The sequence below is a fragment of the Capricornis sumatraensis genome, chromosome 22, assembly GCF_032405125.1.
Source record: "Capricornis sumatraensis isolate serow.1 chromosome 22, serow.2, whole genome shotgun sequence".
Lineage (NCBI taxonomy): Eukaryota > Metazoa > Chordata > Mammalia > Artiodactyla > Bovidae > Capricornis > Capricornis sumatraensis.
In genome coordinates, this window is record NC_091090.1 from 9,467,228 (window position 1) to 9,481,342 (window position 14,115).

Sequence of the window (14,115 nt, forward strand, 5' to 3'; positions counted from 1 at the left end):
AATTTGAGTGTGCCATTTCAAAATCCTGTTCCATAGAGTAGCGGTGTGGTTTGGTACAAAGAGAAATAAAAGAAATATTCACAACAGAGCCCTGGGATATAAAAGTCTCATTGTGTTTTTCATTACTGGGTCATTACTTGCCATTTTTTTTTTTAAACAAAATAAACAGGAAGAATTGTTTCCAGGTTTAAAGTTGAAGAATTTGGGGACAAGCTTGAAAAATGGAGACTGAAATGCCTAAAAAGTAAAAGACCAAAAGAATAAAAGTCTAAAGATGGGTGTTTTCATGCGAACAGAGAGAGCATTACTATTTCTAAAAGACGGAAGTATGTCTACATATTCAGAATGAAAAAAACTAGCACTGAACTCCTGCAACTTTACAATTTATATAACCAAAAGGTGGCAGTGTCCCATTTGGTTTCCTCCTGAGCCTCATTTTTCTAGAGGTAAAATTTTTAGATATATTCTGTCTCTAATTTACTTTTAAAACAAACATTAAGCAATATCACTATTATCACATGTGCCAGAAGATAATTATGATTGAGAAGAAAAAAAATTTTTTTTGACAACAGGAACTTTAAAGGATTTATTGTATAGAATACTTTAATCTGGACAGCCAAAATTAAAAAAAAAGGATAGACATTTTAAAGATCAGCCAATTGGTGAGTCATATCTCAAATATTTCATTTGTTATTTGATTACCTCTTTGGTCTACTCTCTCTTAAATATTGATTGATTGATTGATTTTATAACACTGTGGAAGATCGATTTATTTCCAGGTCTCACAAATTAACGAGGGAAACGATTTGGCTTTTGTGTTTACAGAAGACAATATGTTTTCATCACCATGATTAAAAATTTTCTTCAAGAAGCAAATAATAAATATTTATGGCCATTGACAAATAGGTTGAAAATATATGCAAATATATTCTAAGCTATTAATATTACAATGAAAGCAACTACAATAAGCAATTGAAAAAGCTTTCAACCCCAAATCCTAAATCTGCTCCAAAATCTTAAATGAAAGCTTACACGAGGCAAAAATTCTTTTATGAGTGTATCCTGGCAAGAATTGACCTAACAGTCAATTATTATAAACAAAGTCCAGCTTTCTTAATTAAAATACAAAATATTGGCTGTCGTTCTTAGCCTGAAATAAGTTCTGTCTTAAGGAAACTGCAATTATGGTGGCGCCTTCTATTGCCACTGGTGGTCAGATCCTGTCAGTATTTGTATAAAACCCTCTGTTTTAGAACTTTGCAACAGTGCTGCGGATTGTTACTTCCTTAGCTAAAGTTTGGCATCAAAATTCTAAAACAGAAGTTTAGGAATTTTGTTTTGAGTTTGGTCTGAACACCAGAAGACTGTCGTTTTTATTCTCATAAATGTGGGGGAAAAATACTCTTGTATTTATTATGGTTACATTTTTGGACTTGGAGATTTTATCTCTGTTCACCTACTATATATAAAAAATATATAATTGGTTATATTTGGCAAATAATACTGAATATAAATTAATGAAACATTCATAGTACTTTTCACTTTAAAATGACTTTTAAGGACAGCCTTCAGGTAGTTAAATAACAGCTATTTTTAATTGGTAAACCAAATTAGTTTTTATACCTGATTTTATCAAGATGAGTAAACATTTATTTTCCAGTTATCTGTGTTAGTGGCAAAATCCTTTTAAATGACTTGACTTATTCCTTTGACGCTCCTTTACCATCTAACCTAAGAAAAAATTTGTAGGACAGAACAGGTTTGACTGATTTTTATTCCATTTTCTTCTGAGTCCTTATTTCCCAATTGAAAGAATGCAATGATAATAAAATTGACTCCAGTTTGTCAGTGAGAAGAAGAGGCGTGAAAGTCACGCACTGATGTTTTCTACCTTATTCTCGTATTATGACTGTTTTTTTCCCCACGGAGTGTTTCTCTGGGTATTTATACAATTAAAAAAAGTAAAACTGTCTTTCCAACACAAGAACACTACTGTTAAAAGCATGTGTTTCGAGATTCTTTTGTTATAGCTCATCCGTCGCCGTTGACTAGTGATGGTACAGTTCACACTGGCACAAGAAAATGTCCTTGAGGAGATAAGCTTTGGGCCTTTTGTGTATTCAGCTGTGGGATAAACTTCGTTGCGCTTCGTTGTTTCAATGTGAAACGCTTTTGTGGACCAGTCACAATCATGGCCTATAGTTAGATTGCAGCTATGTGGGTCAGGTAATTAGATGCATAAATACCTACTGACTTAACACTGTCGTTTACCTACAGATAATTGAAACAGAGGAATGAACATTCATTCTATTGGGTATTTATGTGCCAAATGCTGTGTACAGGCATGAAGGAGGTGGTGTGGGCTGGGGGTCTTGTGAGACACGAGAAGAAAGCCCTGAAGGCTGTCTTTTCACCTTGCTTATAGTTTCCTTTGTGGTGCAGAAGCTTTTAAGTTTAATTAGGTCCCGTTTGTTTATTTTTGCTTTTATTTCCAATATTCTGGGAGGTGGGTCATGGAGGATCCTGCTGTGATGTATGTCAGAAAGAGTTTTGCCTATGTCTGGGTTTGATGCATGATACCTGATGCTTGGGGCTGGTGCACTGAGACGACCCGGAGGGATGATACGGGGAAGGAGGGAGGGGGTTTCAGGATGGGGAACATGTGTATACCTGTGGTGGATTCATGTTAATGTATGGCAAAACCAATACAATATTGTAAAGTAATTAACCTCCAATTAAAATAAATAAATCTATTTAAAAAAATAAATAAATTAAGTGATTAAAAAAAAAAAAAAAGCCCTGTCCTCCAGAAACTGGTCACTAAGCAGTGAAATCTAATGGCAATTGGCATTTATCATTTATTATGTGCCAGGCCCTATGCCAAGTCTTTTTATACTTATATACTCATTTAATCCTGATAAAATCCTTGTAGGAGGAAATTTGATGAACCCCATTTTACAAATCTTGATACTGAGACAAAGTCTGGTTACACAGCTAGGAAATAGTGGAGCCAGGAATCAAATTCAGTTTGATTTCTGAGGCTGGACTCTTGATCACTGTTTTATCTTGCCTTTCCAATGATAACAAGACACAGATTAATTCTTTCCCCAAATGTGCTATTTGCAGACCAGTCCTAGGATGTGTTTTGCAAAATAGTAGTCAGCTCCTTAGAAAAATGGTAACATTTGCTTGGAAAATACTGCATACTATAACTCCTCTTCATCACCATCACTAGTAAAATATCTTCGCTTATTCTATTGCTAAATACTTTGGGTCATCTCCCTGTAAAGGTGTGAGAATTGTCAGTTCATTCTCAGTGACAGCATTCTGAGTAGTAAATGTGGTGTCATTTTTTTTTTTTTAAGGTGAAATAACTGAGGGACTTTCTTGGTGATCCAGTGATTAAGATTCTGAGCTTCTAATGTTAGGGTCACAGGCTCGATCCCAGGTTGAGGAACTAAGGTCCACATGCCAAGTGGCACAGCCAAAAAACTTTTTTTAAGTTAAAAAAAACATAAAAAGATGAAGTAACTGAAGCAGGGGTGTTAAGCGAGCTTTCTTACCTGGAACAAAGTGGGCAGCACAGAGACCTCTGCTTGAATTAATTCTCCTGATTCAAAGCACGGGGCTCTAGGTTGTGTAAAGCAAACCTCTCCCCAGCCTTTCATCTGGGCCAGTGTGCTCTGGACTGCCCTCTGTCCAAGTCCTCAGTTACGCGTTGCTATCTGAGTCAAAGGTGAACAGGCTAACTCTCCCTATCTTTTCACTCACCAAATTTCCATTAACATAAGCAGAAAACCTCAAGGTAGATGTGCATTTTACATTCTCTTTCTTGCGCAGTGGAGGAGCAGTTAGCCAATCAAAGCTTTTTTTTCTTTTGCCACCGCACTGGGTTACTAACAACCACGATGGAAATGGACGGATCAAAGGAGGAGCGAGAAGAGGATGTCACCAAGGAGAGAGACGCTTCATGGCTTTGTGGTGGTAGGAGATTGTGGGTGAAATTCCTGGCCTTGCCTAGCTTTGTCTATTTGTAGACATCACAACCTTCATTGAGGGAATGATCTTTCTATGATAATTCTTACGTGTTTTTCTCCCCATCCAGTGATTCAAATAGGAATACAAACATTGTCTCCATTTATCAATGTGCATTGACCAGTGGAAAAGCTTACAGATGGAATTCTTTGGGGCTATGTGGACATGATGAGTTAAGAAATATATCAACCTTTATGAACCATTTATTCATGTAGTCTCTTCTTTAATGGGCTCAGTCTTACCCACGGTGAGGTGGTTTTGTTGTTTTTTCTTTTTTCCCCATTTCACAGATGAAGAAATTTAGATTCCAAAAAGTGACTCCTTCCTGTTTATTCTCTGATTGGATGATTTCAATTTGACCTTCCCAAGATCATCCAGACAGTTAAAGTGGCAAAATCGAGATCTAAATCTAGGTTCCTGGCTGACATTCTCTGAGCATGAGTTAAGTGATAAAATATAGTGGATCCCCAGGAAAACATTCAAACATCCATTCAAGATGACATTTGGAAACTTGCCAAGAAAATAGCATACAGGTTATGGGCAGTGAGTTTTAAGCTCATGCCCTGTAGTTATTGATTTTATCCTTATAAGTGGTTCCAAATAATTACTTTCTTTTGGTAGAGGGATTATGCCAACAAATTCCCATAGAATCAAACATCCATTAACATCTATAGATTTGGAAGAGAAAAGTCAGGGTGACTGAGCTTCTCCAGACTTCCAAGGAAATAACTTTTGCCATCTAGAAAACACTCGAAAAGCTTAAGGAGTCCTGAACGCTGCATTTAAGCAGCTCTGTTTAAAGAAGGGATCTTATCAGATTGATCTTTACCTAATGAGTCTTTCACTGATTCAGGAAGCTTGTTTGAAAATTTATGTAAATGAGCTTTATATCTACATATAAGGGATTCTTGGATTATGTGAGAAATTATATATGCTCTGGCTTAACTTTATTTCCTCAAAATAATTGGAACATATCATTGATAAGCATTATATCTAGATAATTTTATAGAAAAGTATTAAAAGGCGTTTTAAAAGATAATATTAAATTATATTACATATATAATCAAAGCCTCCTATTAAAAAAAGTGTATCTCATGTCAGAATATATATAGACACTGAGACTAAGAAATTAATGTTTTGGACTCAAAGGTAATTATCCATTATGTGAGATATGGACTGGTAGTGAGGTATAATTTCTGTAGCTATTTAGATTATTTTCTTGTATTTTCACTGTAATACTGAATACACATTCAAAATCATAATTATTATTATTGTTTTTAACATTTTAGCCAGAAATAATAGAAATTTGTGAATGTAAAGTGTTTGTGTCTGCATCTGAAAACACTGATGTGATGTTGGATTGACAGGCTACAAAAGTTACTTCTGGTTCTCCTAAAGCAACCTAAAAGTAAAGTGAGTTTGTCTAATGGGAAGAATATTATTATACCACCATTTGATGTTATCACTGCCTTGCTAATGAACATGCAGTGATGGAAAATGCAACTCTTCTAGAAGGAAGAAAGAAGTGGAGATTAGGAAGGCGGGGGAGCAGGATTACCCTGCAGGAAGAGAGAGGTGGTGAAAGGTGAGAGATAAAGGAAGCAGTTACACACTTGAAAGAGAGGTCTAGATAAGGAAACCAGGCAGGATAAGGTTTTTAAAAATGGAGACACTGAGATAAAGAGTTTATTGTAAAATGGAAGAACAAAAGATATCAAGAGAATGCAAGGGTGACGAAGAAAAAATCAATAGCTTTTAAATATAGAAAGTATCTGGGAAAGAAGACGACAGAAGCCCCAGTGCCAGGGGGAGCTTCAGAAGCGCATGTGCTCCCCTGAGGAGCGCCAGTGCGTCCACCCACAGACGCAGGCACACACAACTCTCTAACAGCAGCACGGCGCATGCAGAGCTGAACCTACTGGGGATAGGCATGAGGGGCATCACTCTGTGATTTAAGATGACTTTTTTTTCAGTTGAATTTTAAAGTTACATAATGGAGCAGGCCTTGCTAGTCACCTTACACTATAATACAGGAAGGAACTGGAAATGTGAGCAGAGGAAGGTGTGATAAACAGATACCATTTTGAGGGATATATTCTCTCCGTCTCTAAGAAATTGCATTTTAAGCTCAGCATTCAAGTATAAATACGCAAGGAAATCATTCTAGAAACAACTATCCTCCCAGTTTGGAAAGATTGGAGCCTGTGTGTTTTATTCATTGCTATAGCAGATGCTGACTAAATTGTATTTAGTATATAAATAAGTGCAAATGTTTTTCTGGATGCAAGCACTGTGTATTTCTTTAAACAATTTATTGCTTACCTGGGACTCTTAGCAGCAATCAAGGACAAATCAAAAGCCTTGTTCTAATTTGGAAACTCTATTATGATACTGAAACATCCTCATGTGTGTAATGGGTTGGAAGCTGCCAAGACTATTTGTTAGGGGTTCTCAAGTTTGGCTGCTTATTCATCAGTATTTAAAAAAATACCAGTGCCTCCTTAAGAGATACGATTTAGTTGGTCTTCTGGCCTAGTCATACTAATGACTAGTGACCCAGTCATTAGTATTTTTTTTTTTTTCTTTTCTAAATTGAGGCGTAATTGATATACATTACATTAGCTTCAGATATACATGATTCAATATTTGTATATATTGCAAAATGATCATTAAAGTCTAGTCTAGTAAGATCTACCCCCTTAACAGCATCAGCAGTATTTCTCAAAAGTTCTCTCTGCTCCCCATTTGTGGTTATGTAACCTGGTTTGAGAACCTTTGTGTTACACGGCTAGTGTTATACACTTACAACTTGAATATTAATCATTTTTGTCCATCCTCCTCATTATTAGTTATATTTGCTTGTCATATTACATCTTAGGGAACAGAGTTTGTAACCTCTATTGATACAGAATAGGAATGGGTCTTGGGTGATATATACACAGGTTTTTTTGTTGTTGTTGCTGTTGGACAGTTTTTGTGGTATAACTGGGGCTAATTTGTGAGGCTCTAAATTTATCCTATAGCTTTACCCTAAAGCTATTGATGGGGATGCTATGAAATAGTGTCTGTTACCTTAAAAAAGACAATATGGAAAAGTAGGGCTATTTAGGCTTCCCAGGTGCCGCTAGTGGTTAGAAGATGTAAGAAACATGGGATCGATCCCTGGGTCAGGAAATCCCCTGGAAGAGGGCACAGCAACCCACTCCAGTATTCATGCCTAGAGAAGCCCATGGCCAGAGGAGCCTGGCAGGCTACAGTCCATAGGGTAACCCAATGGATTGAAGTGACTTAGCACGCACACAGGGCTATTTAATTAAAGCACTACTGCTATCAAGGCATGTTTGCATTAGGTAAAGTACTTTAAAAATTTCCTTTGAACTGTCTCATTTTGAATGTATCAGTGGGAAGAACATTTATAGGTTATATCTTCCACTGAGGATTGAAGCACCATTTGTGGGAATTACAGGGATATGTTGGCAATCGTGCCTTTCATTCATCTGTGCTGCTGCTGCTGCTGCTAAGTCGCTTCAGTCGTGTCCGACTCTGTGCAACTCCATAGACGGCCTCCCACCAGGCTCCCCCATCCCTGGGATTCTCCAGGCAAGAACACTGGAGTGGGTTGTCATTTCCTTCTCCAATTCATTCATCTGTGAGACACCTACAAATTTTGAATTGGTTAGTATGCTGGTGAGATACTTCTAGAGTCTTCCACCTGCTAAAGTGTGAAGGATGGAAAACATGGGTTGAAAGACTTTGACTTTTGGACACCCAAACCTGCTTTATCAAATGCCTCTTCCACCCTCCATGTGTGTTCAGACTTCACCTCATCCCAGTGTGTCTCAACACTCTACACCTACTTGAATCTTGGCAGGTGTGGTGTTCACTGCTAATGTCTGTTAAATAAAAAGTGGTCGCCTTCAGGGCTTCTTGTAATTTGTGTCATAAAACAGCACCCAAACTCAAAACAAATAAACCATTACAAGCCAAAGGTGGTATTAATTGACAGGAACAGAAGTTGCTCTTTTGGGTGAAGGGGCCACTTTAATTCAGTGGGCACTCACCTCATCAGAGCTCCCTGTGATGATAGATATTTTGTAAGTGCTAACACAATTCACTGCTGTTTAGTAGCTAAGTCACGTCTGACTCTTTTGCGACCCCACGGACTGTAGCCCATCAGGTTCCTCTGTCCATAGGATTCTCCAGGCAAGAACACTGGAGTGGGGTGCCATTCCCTTCTCCAGGTGATCTTCCTGATCCAGGGATCAAACTTGTGTCTCCTGTGTTGGCAGACAGATTCTTTACCATTGAAACACCAGGGAAGCCCTAATGTGACTCATTATATGATGCTTTTAGATATTTGCACTCTGATTCTTGGCTGTGGGATGAGGCCTATAATAGGCTAGTTTCCTTACAAAAGGAGACTTTGGTACTGTAGGTGAGCCTTCCTATTAACAGATAGAGGAACTTGTCGATGAGTATGTCTATGAATCCTTACAATTTATAATGCTTCCAGAGAACACTGCTCTTTGAAAAAAATCCCTGAAATATTGTTCATCTTTGTTAAAAAGTCAGTTGTCCAACAAATATTAACTGAGCTGCTAATATGTACTGTTTAACAGTGATGAACAAAATTAACTCAGCCCCTGCTTTTATGGTGCTTGTATTCTGGCTAAACTCTCAAGAAAAAAGTGAAATTACCTTTAGTAACAATAACATTTAAATAATAACTTTATGTCCTTGAATCAACTGAATCTATAAAACATGATTGTAAGCTTTCTGAAGACAAGTATATTGTTTGATTTGTTTTTACTGTATAAGCAAAACAGATAACACATAATAGTCATATATAGGCATTCAATAAATGCTTGTTGAATTAATAAATTATTCCAAGTGTTCAGTCATTGTGAATGAGTTTTTAAAATTATGAAGCGTACTCTATAAATGAAATTATTCTTTAATGGTTAAATAAATAACAGCTTCATGCTCAATCTACCTATTTAAATAATCTGTCAACTTGGATGACAGATAATTCCTCTGCCTTAGTAATTTGTTTTACCAGTCTCTTAGGGTCAGTTAATTAGAGCCTGTTTGTCAGATGAATCCTTAGATAACTATTTCATTAACAGTTTTTAATTTCTAATGATTAAATGTTGGTTCATTCTTCCTTAAGTAACTGCTAGACTACCTACACTCATGAAATAAAATTAAAAAAAATCTTAGGAACATGGACTAATACCAAAGCGTATTGATGTATCTTCTGTTCACTTAAAAATATTGAATAATGTCACCATTCATTAAAAATAATACCAACCAAAAGTTTCAAATCTTTTGGGTAACTATCTTTCATTATTCACATTCAATATTTCTTTAACAACTATTAACCCAGCAGAAGGTGGAGGCTATATCCACAATTAACATCGCTTTTGGGTTATTGCAGGCGTGTCCAAGTCAGATGGAAATGAAACAGAAAGACCTTTCCAGAACCAAACAGATTTATAGATACTGCAACCTTCTTTTGAAAGGCTGGGGAAAATGGATCTGGCTACTGAATGTTGTTGGTTTGCATATCTGTGGACTAAATGTGTCCAATTTTTGTGAGGGATAGAGAAAAATGAACATGAGGGACTGTTCCCTCCTGGGAAGGACTTCTTCCATGTATTCAGTCGTCTCTGTTTCCAACCAGAAGGCCACTTATATTAGCATATATCCCAGGCAAAGACTACTCTGTGAGAGGTGGGTTTTTACCAAGGCCTCTCTTCTTGGAATGTGCTTATCTTTAGGAACAATTCTTGTGATGCCGTGGATTTTTCTCCTGTCCCAACTTCTTCCATACTGAGTGTATTTCTTTGGTCTGTTCAATGACATATGCAGCTTTTAAATATATGCTTTGAAATTTGGAACATTAATACATTGCCATTGCAAAATGCTTAATCTTCTAAATTGCCTTCACATACTTAGATACACACCCACCCGGAAATCCAAAGATGTGGCATAACACCTTCACTTTTAAGTTGAAATAAATCTAGCTTTTCGCTTGATGGTTAGCATTTCCCCTCTCTTTCTGGTAGGTTTTTTTCCTTCTTGGTTTTCTTTCCCTCTTTACACATGTTGATCCTTTCGAAAATGAATGTTTGCCAAATCTAGTCTGAGTTGGAAGGGAGGTGGGGAAGAGTTGATACGAAAAGTTCTGACTAAGAACACTAGCAACTGATTTCTAGTCTAGAGGTGGGCTCTGTGCCTGGTTAAGCAATTAAATTACAATTACACTGATTGATATTATAAATCAGACTTTGGGAAAATGAGTTTGGGGACTGGTGACATCTAGACTCATTTTTCACTTGCATCTTAGGGAGAAAAATCAGCACCTGTGGAAGATAAGAGTTGTTTCTTCCTCTAGGGTAGCCAGTTTTCACTTGTAACTCTAAGCTGTGCTCTAGAGACAGGAAACAAATTCATAACCTTGACCATCTCTTCTAAAATGTAAAGAGAAAAACTGCAGTATTTTTTATCTGGGGGCATGTTAAATAAATTCAGGGGAGAAAGTTTTTATCTCCAAGTAATTGATTTGAATCCTCACCATTGGCCAAAAAAATCTTAGTTTGTTTTGGATGTGAAATCAAGGAGTTTAGTGGTTTCAATCATTTCTTACTGAAATGGTATTCTTTAATTCACTTTCAAGCTGCACTACTGCTATTCATGGGATAGCTATGTTATAGAAGTGTATCAGTATTTGGGTCTGCTACTGTGGCATGCTACTTGGCTGTTAATAAAGTATTGTCAGTAGGGCAAATATTCAACAGCGTCATCAAGTTTGAATGCAATAAGTTTGTATTAGAAAAATGATGCAGACAATAAGATTCCACAAGCCCTTTTGGTATCTTGCCTTCACCAATAAATTGTAGATTTATGAGAAATATGACTTTGCTTTAAACCCTCAGAGGAAATATTTTAAAAGAATTAAATGAGAAACCAGGCACCTCTAGGTAAAGGAAAAACATTAAAATTTCATAATAGTTTGAGAATTTGTTTGATAAATCTACACTGGTATCAGAATATTCTCCCAGACAATGAAAGCACTGTGAGCCCTAAGGTTAAGGGAGAGCTTCTAAGGAAAATTATAGCTGCACAGAAACATTGTAGATTTCCAAATTTTAAAGGCATTAAACATTAAGGATAAACACGCACTTCACTCATTTCCCTGGATTAAGTGTGGTATGTTAGAAAGGTGTGCACTTTCCCCATTATACCCATCAGGTTTTGAAAATGCAAATCTGCATATAGTCAGAAAGCATATTTGACTTCTGTTTAATTGTAATGGGTTAAGGCAAATCAAAATACTGAGTACAACATACGGGAAATATCTAATTTGTAAATCTGCTTATATTTCAACTGAAATGACTTGAAAGTTAAGAATCATGACACCATATCTTAGGCTATTTGTATTTCAAATGCACTGCATTAACTAGAGAAGTATGAATATACTTTGCTGCTTAAAATCATGATATTCAAAGATCACTAAAGCCGGGCTCTCTCATCACCATTATTGAATTATTATAACTACGGCTTTGGGAACTAGAATATATTTACTGATGATGAATTCTCTACTGTATTTTATTCTGAAAAGATCTGGCTGTCATTAACAAACAACAAATTAACCTTCATTTATGAAACTTCCTTTTCTTTGGTAAGAAGTAAACTTAAACAACTTGTAAAAACTAGAAACAATCTCAAATATACGATAGAGACATCTCATGTTAATTCAGCCACAACCTGAGACTTAATATAGGAAATGTACTAAATGTGTACTATTAGAAAAAAAGACCTGAAAGGGTCCTCTATAAAATTGGTGACCGAATTTTCAGCCTGCTGCTTGAAAACTGGCTTTCCCCCACTAGAACTTACATGCTCCATGCGTCCCTGTGCTGTGTGAGATGCGTGTCTATGAAATTGTGAAAATGGAGGCTTTTCTGGTAGCAAAGGGGTTAAGTTCTTTTTGCTTTACCAGTTTCAAATTACAATGAGAAGCCTCTTCTTTCCCAGCAGGGTTGTGCTTACATTACTCTTTAGATCTCCCTTGAAGAGGGCTGGTATATTTGTGTCTGCTGGAGGTGGAATTAACACTAAGAAGGAGAAAGAGAGTGAAGGGACTTACAGGAAGGTTTGCAAGTAAATTCAGGAAAACACATTGACTTGAATAGTACAACCTTGAGTCTTGTTTTACACTAAGACGACACAAAAGATGTTAAAGTTATCACCAAGCTGCCGGACAAATATATATTCCAACACCAAGGTGCAGATCAGCATAGATCTGTGATTCAGAAATCAGGATTTATCTTGGAAAGAGCTCAAGGGTTGAGAAGAACTCAAGAGCAAGTGAAGATCACTGTGGGAACTACAGTTTATTAGAAGATCAACTTTCGTTCATTCCAATACCAAAGGCCTGATTATCATATACTGATATAGGAATGCATAGGTCATCTGATCAAATAATATTAGTCGCCTTCTGCTCCATCCATGCAGCAAAAGCTCTTAACAACTGTGGATAATTGGAAATTCGAGTTTCAGCTTTCTTAGAAATAACTACTCTTGACATATTTCAAAATACTGAAAATAGAGCAGGAAAATCAGTGAGGATGTGTGTTCAGAAATGTCACTCTCACTTCAGAAATGAAGAATAGGTAAATTTGTTTTTCAGCTACTGGAAAAATATACCTCCTAAGAACTTAGAATTTTTTTTTTCTTCTTTCTGGTAAGAGGACAAGAAGGACTAAAAATATCAACTTTTGCTTTTGGACAAAAATGCATCTGACTGTATTTTTACTTAGGGGTATTGTGGGTTTCCTCTGGAGCTGCTGGGTTCTAGTGGGTTCTGCGAAAGGAAGTTTGGGAGACAATCATGTTCACTCCAGTTTTATTTATAGAAGACTACGGAACCACGAACGACGGGAAATACAGAGGGAAATTCTCTCTATCTTGGGTTTGCCTCACAGACCCAGACCATTTTCACCTGGAAAACAAGCTTCCTCTGCACCTCTCTTTATGCTGAACCTGTACAACGCCATGGCCAGTGAGGAGAACCCCGAGGAGCTGGAGTACTCCGTGACGGCGCCCCTGGCTGCAGACTCCCGGGGATCCAGGAAGGGCTCCCCAGCCTCTCCCAATGGGTACCCTCGCCGCATCCAGTTGTCTCGAGCGTCTCCCCTGACCACCCAGAGCCCTCCGCTAGCCAGCCTACACGATGCCAACTTTCTGAATGATGCTGACATGGTCATGAGCTTTGTCAATTTAGGTATGTTGTTCATTTATTTGTTAATCTATGTTATTGCAACGTGGACGTTTTCCTAATGGCTAAGTAGCTGCTTGGTAGGTGGTCATGTTTATGTAAAGTCATTTTCTGTAACTCTCCTCTCCAGCTTCTGTTTCCTTTTTTCCGTTGATGTAATATCAGATTTTGCTTTAGGCAACAGAGTCATATGTACAGATATATATTATTTTAATATAAATAGTTAAAATTAAACATGTGGTTTGGGTAGATTTGGGTCTTTTCACATCTTGTTAAAATTTCAATTTTGTTTAAATGTATGAATAAATAGGCAATAGTCTAAAGAATTTATGAGGACAGCTAATCTATGGGCCAAATAATAATGCAGGTAGTTACAGATGGAAAGGTAAAAGTGACATTCTGAGCCTTTTTTTTTTGTTTTGGTTAGTAATTTAAAAAGCTTCTAAATGTAACTTAAATGCCACTTAAGAACTCTCATTTCAGGGCAGAAACTACTGTGAAAATATTGATGTGAAACTAATTTAGATCAAATAATATTGTAAAAGATTACTATCAGAGACTTTCAGGGACAGATTCTGAAATTCTGTGAAAAATATTTTGGAAAAGAATTTTCAATCTAACATTTTTTTACTAGAATGATTAAAATACATCATACTTACTTGATTTTTTTCAGAGGCAAGAGAAATGTAAAACATGCTATGATGGTCTTTACCTATGTAAAACTTTCCTTGTCATTTAAGATAAAAATATGTCAATCAAAAAAATTATTTAATTAAAATAACTCAGAGAATAATTTT

General features: G+C 36.7%; 1 protein-coding gene across 3 annotated transcripts in view; it reads left to right on the forward strand.

Moving 5' to 3' along the window:
- The first annotated feature begins 12,777 nt into the window (after positions 1-12,777).
- Positions 12,778-14,115, forward strand: part of BMP5 (bone morphogenetic protein 5) — a 136,925-nt gene continuing 135,587 nt past the window's right edge. For 2 of the 3 annotated variants that reach the window (XM_068994350.1, XM_068994352.1), the window contains exon 1: positions 12,778-13,324. In XM_068994350.1, coding sequence (XP_068850451.1) covers positions 12,835-13,324 — 490 coding nt within the window. In that variant the 5' untranslated portion in view covers positions 12,778-12,834. The remainder of the gene's footprint in view (positions 13,325-14,115) is intronic. The other variant, XM_068994351.1, reaches the window with a different exon arrangement.